General features: G+C 40.7%; 1 protein-coding gene across 1 annotated transcript; it reads right to left on the bottom strand.

The window, feature by feature from the left end:
• Positions 1 to 3,892: 3,892 nt before the first annotated feature.
• LOC111343501 (uncharacterized) lies at positions 3,893 to 5,330 on the bottom strand. Its single transcript, XM_022950691.2, has one exon. The coding sequence runs from the start codon at positions 4,932 to 4,934 to the stop codon at positions 4,167 to 4,169; it is 768 nt and encodes a 255-aa protein (XP_022806426.2). The 5' UTR covers positions 4,935 to 5,330; the 3' UTR covers positions 3,893 to 4,166.
• Positions 5,331 to 5,342: the final 12 nt, after the last annotated feature.

Raw genomic sequence — 5,342 nt, 5'->3', positions numbered from 1 at the left:
CTTTGAGTTCTGATTGGCTCCTTGTGGTACTTGGCTTGTTCTGATTGCCTGTTGCGGTATTTCGCTTTTAGCAACTCGAGAGAATATGATCATGTTTCCCCCATCCTTAAAGACCTAAGTTGACTGCTAGTGAGGCAGTAATTAAACTATTGCCATGCGATAGTCGCCATTGCATGTATGACTGGGCGTGCACCGGGATTCTTGTTCACTAAATATTTACAACGAAATGACGTAACTGATTTAGAGACTAAGAAGCGCCTGGATGCATCAGGTTCCCCTGTACAGAACCATTACAGGAAAAATAATTTTCTTTTTTAGAACTGTCTAGTTAAGGTGGCTCAAGGTGGTTTTCACGCGCGCTTTTACTGATGCAATTCAGCGCGCGCGCAAAGATTGCAAAAAACAAACATGCCGTCAACAGAGCGGTCATTTTATTTACTCAACACGTATCCGCACTATCTGGGCTATTTTTCTGTATAGTTGGCGCAGTTTATTGAGGGTTTTAATGTTTTATTACAAAGACATGTTAAGAAAGTTAACGGTGCAAAGAACCCAGCAGCTCTCAGCTTTTTCGTCGTTACCGAATCGAAAGAAACCAGTTAAATGCAGCACATGCGTAGTAAGTCAAAATATTGAGATTGAATGGAAAATTGCTTTCTCGGAAATATGCCTATTTCTTGAGAACCACTCATTAGAATTTCATGAAATTTGGCACGAAAATACTTTAGGAAATAAGTAACTGAAGTATCAGTTATCGAAGGAAATTCTAGATAATCGAGTAAACCTTTAACAAGGATAATCAAAGATCTCTCTGTTAAATTTTCAGCAAAATCGTGTTAACTTGTGAGTATCGTTACAAGCTCGCTGCATGCAAATTATAAAGAAAATCTTATTTACAAAGAAAGAAAACCGATTTTAATTTCCTGTTTATATCTATTCATGTCGCCATGCCACCGGCACATACGTCAGCTTAACTATCGAAAAAACAAAGTTTGTATTGTTAACTTGCTTGCTGCCAGTTTTGGCGACCGAGAGAACAAAGGTTTTAGAGAAAATGGTGAAAGAAACAGAGGTATCAAAATCTGTGTTCAGCCACCTTAAAGGGATCCTCCACTGTTTTCGAAAATTTCACTTAAAATGTTCTTTAAGTGTACAAAAGTAGGTTTTTCGGACAGAAAAATTTTTCCTCCCCTTAGATTTTTCGTTTTGGCCTCTCAAAAGAGGCCTTCATGAACAGTGCAACGTCCTGCGATCGCCATTTTGATCGGCGCGCAAGGCTCTCTGGGGTGATGACGTAAAATGGTTGCTCGTCCGGCAAATGTTCCAGTCATCTGTTTGTGAACAAACTTAGTATCAGTTCTACGATGAGTCTTTGGGCAAGGCACACACATTACCTTGGTATTTGTGTCACCTTTACTTGTATAATAAAAATAATAAAACCTCCACTTGTATAATAAAATTTTCTCTCCCCTTAGATTTTTCGTTTTTGCCTCTCAAAAGAGGCCTTTATGAACAGTTTGAACGACCCGCGATCGCCATTTTGATCGGCGCGCAAGGCTCTCTGGGGTGATGACGTAAAATGGTTGCTCGTCCGGCACATGTTCCAGTCATCTGTTTGTAAACAAACTTAGTATCAGTTCTACGATGAGTCTTTGGGCAAGGATGTCCTTCCAACAGCATAAATCCAAGCTCGTCGAATCGCTGCATCATTCGGAAAATTCAGGTTCAAATGGAGGCTTGTAAACAACTAAAATACATCATCTTTTAGGAAAGAATTTTATTACTGAACGTAATTAGGACATAATGGAGATTTAAGATAAATGGAAGTTAGTTATAAAGGAAGAATTTAGGTAAAGTTGTGTGTTTTCAACCAGAGGTGAGTTGATTTTGTGTTTGATTGTATTTAGTATACATAACGTAGCTCCATTTTACATAACGTAGCTCCATTTTCTGCCTTTAAAAGCACACACAACCCACAATTCCTCTATTCGCTCCGACGAAGGGCTAACGCTCGAAACGTCAGCTTTTGTAATCGTTACGGTGGCCAATTTACCATTTCAACTTTGTTGATATATCCAAATTATTTAGTATACATACATACGTTACTACATGCGTTACTTGACCACTCTCCATAGGGGCTTTTCAGGGCCAATTCCCACCCATCCCACCCCAGGGGAGCACATCCACCACACAGTAATCTCGTGCATGGGAAATTAACGTCTCCTACCCCTAACCCTGCAGGAGACGGGGCCTACGGTTTATTCGTCCTTATCCGAGAAGACTAGAATACCTATCCATTTTTTGATTATAGAAAGGTAGCAAATTCTCCTCACTTATTTTAAGACCAGGAGTATCGGTCCGGCCGGGGCTCGAACCCTCGCCCTCCCGCACAAAACAATCCGGCGCTCTACTGACCTGGAGTCGCTTTCTCTCGGGTTCTCACTTCTCCGCACGTTGAACACTTGATGCGCGTCCACCTTTCGGAGATTTGTGAGAAAAAAGCGTCGGAATGGCGCCAGGCTTAAGTGATTTCTTCGAATTACTTGACCCCATTAATCTTACTTCCATGAGGTAAGACTCTTCAAAGCAATTCTCTTCGAAGTGCTTCGAACACAGACGTGAGTCTTTGGGCAAGGATCGATGTCCTTCCAACAGCATGAATCCAAGCTCGTTGAATCGTTGCATCATTCGGAAAATTGTGGAAACGAATTTTGGGATCGTGTTTCCTGTTTTTAGCTTGAATACTACACTCAAAAGCAACGCAAAGCAGCATTTTGCCACCAATTTTACCAAAGGCAAGGGAATCTAGCAACCATTTTACGTCATCACCCCAGAGAGCCTTGCGCTCTATCAAAATGGCGATCGCGGGACGTTCGAACTGGTCACGAAGGCCTCTTTTGAGAGGCCAAAACGAAAAATCTAAGGGGAAAGAAAATTTTTCTGTCTGAAAAATCTACTTTTTGACAGTTAAAGAGCATTTTAAGCGATATTTTCGAAAACATTGGAGGATCCCTTTAAAGAAACCGTTGATTTCAATCTTTTGAGGGCACTTTATTCTTATTTGACATTAATTTTTACGTTTATTTGTATGTGATCCATCCACCTTTCGGAGATTTGTGAGAAAAAAGCGTCGGCATGGTGCTTGTGTCGACATTCGTAAGTAACTAGTAAGTATATGTGCACGATCCTTCGCAGTAAAGCACTATTTGAGCAATAGTGAAAATCAGACCTGAAAAAAAAAAAAAAAAAAAAAAAATTTCAGGCCTGTACGGGATTCGAACCACTGACCTCTCCAATACTAGTGCAGCGCTCTACCAATTGAGCTAACAAGCCAACTGGGAGCAGGCCATCAAATTAATTCGATATAAACCCGTAGATGATAAATCAAACAACAACAAACATATGAAACATATGTATGAACTGCGGTTATGAAACGTATATGAGCACGATCCTTCGCAGTAAAGCACTATTTGAGCAATAGTGAAAATCAGACCTGAAAAAAATTTCAGGCCTGTACGGGATTCGAACCACTGACCTCTGCGATACTAGTGCAGCGCTCTACCAATTGAGCTAACAAGCCAACTGGGAGCAGGCCATTTTTTTTTTTTTTTTTTTTTTTCATAACCGCAGTTCATACATATGTTTCATATGTTTGTTGTTGTTTGATTTATCATCTACGGGTTTATGTCGAATTAATTTGATAACCTGCTCCCAGTTGGCTTGTTAGCTCAATTGGTAGAGCGCTGCACTAGTATCGCAGAGGTCAGTGGTTCGAATCCCGTACAGGCCTGATTTTTTACACCTTGCCGCAAACTTTGTAATTTTTTATTTCTCCTTGGAAATGGCGTCATGATTACACCGAAACGTCGGTTTTTATCGTTGGTTTTGCCAGTCTTTGCAATTCCAAATCTTTATTGATAAAAAAAGAATCGTACCCCCAACAATTGACTGACGTGTAAATATATTCCTGACCCCTAGGCTTATGCGAAATGGTAATAAATTTCTCACCACAACCTTTGAAATATTAGAAGACAACAAATTTTTCGGCTAGATCTCACAGTATGCATAAGCAAAGCAAGCTCCGCTATCGACATGCGCTGTCACACATCAACATTTTTGTATTTGCGATCATCGACTTTTGTCTTCGCTATCAAGGTACAATTAGTCTACAGTGTTTGGGATCTTGGTTTCACGGCAACAAGTCTACAGTCAAAGGAATTTTCAGTGAAGTCAAACGGTGGGTTTCCAAACTTCTGCAACAGTTGCTCGACTCTCTCTTGGGTCACAAGTCGTAGATCGAAAACTCCATGTGAGGTGCCAACAAGCCACTGTAGAAGACTTTCCACGCTGGGAAAGAGATCCTTCGTATATTTGGGATAGTAACTCTTCACAACATCAAAACCTGCCCTCGCACATAAAAGATCCACGTCATCTCTTTTAGCCAGATGAAACATATTGCTTAATTTCTCATACTTTTCCGGGTTCAACACCTCATACGAGGTAGCCATGAAGGGGGGTATTATATCTGAATATTGTATGGAAATTTTCCCACCAACTTTCAAACTGTCGAACATGTTTCTGAACGCTTTGCTTTTGTCAGGTACCCAGTGGATTACGAGATTAGAGAATATAATGTCGAACTTCTCAGAGCCCATGCCTTCGAACTGATTTGAGTTGCCTTCTATAAAAGAGAGGTTCTCTACATGACGATGAGTTTCCTTAGCCAGTTGCAGTCGGCTGAAGTCAGGATCGACGCCAATGACATATCCTTTTGGTCCGACCAGTTCAGCAAGGTAGGCAGACAACTCGCCAGTACCGCAGCCTAAATCCAAGATGGCATCTTCAAGTTGAGGAAGTACATCGGTGTGGATGAAGTCTTTTCCTTCTTCCAGTTGTACGGTAGCCGAGCTTTGCTGATAAGACTCTGCAGCCATGATTACAGAATCTCGATATATAAATTTGTGTTACGGCTACGACTTAAGTGCAAAATATTATAAATCCCAACTGAACAGAAATTTGCCTCGGTTTCAAGATGCACGACGTGATCATGAGCGATACGAAAGGTTAAGTTGTTGTTTCCATAGAGATTCAGTGAGTTTTGTCCGCCAAAGGGAGTTAGTAAGTTTTTATCCATAGCACACGACACATTGAGTTAGGAGGTATAACAATTATGACACATCATAGCCAAAACGTTGAATTTTTCCATAGCTTATTTTCATTGGTTTAATCATAGCTATGGTTTAATTCACCAAAGTCCTTTGTTTATCGAGATTCTGTAATCATGGTTGAAGAGTCTTATCAGCAAAGCTCGGCTCCGCACAGACCTCTTAAAAGGTGTTTGA

This window comes from Stylophora pistillata, chromosome 6 (assembly GCF_964205215.1).
Source record: "Stylophora pistillata chromosome 6, jaStyPist1.2, whole genome shotgun sequence".
In the NCBI taxonomy this organism is placed as follows: Eukaryota; Metazoa; Cnidaria; class Anthozoa; order Scleractinia; family Pocilloporidae; genus Stylophora; species Stylophora pistillata.
The sequence above is the reverse complement of the archived record's forward strand: the minus strand, read 5'-3'. Positions and strand labels throughout refer to the sequence as shown.

Excerpts from the sequence above, each read along its gene's own strand:
- LOC111343501 (XM_022950691.2), bottom strand. The coding sequence starts at position 4,934 with ATGGCTGCAGAGTCTTATCAGCAAAGCTCGGCTACCGTACAACTGGAA.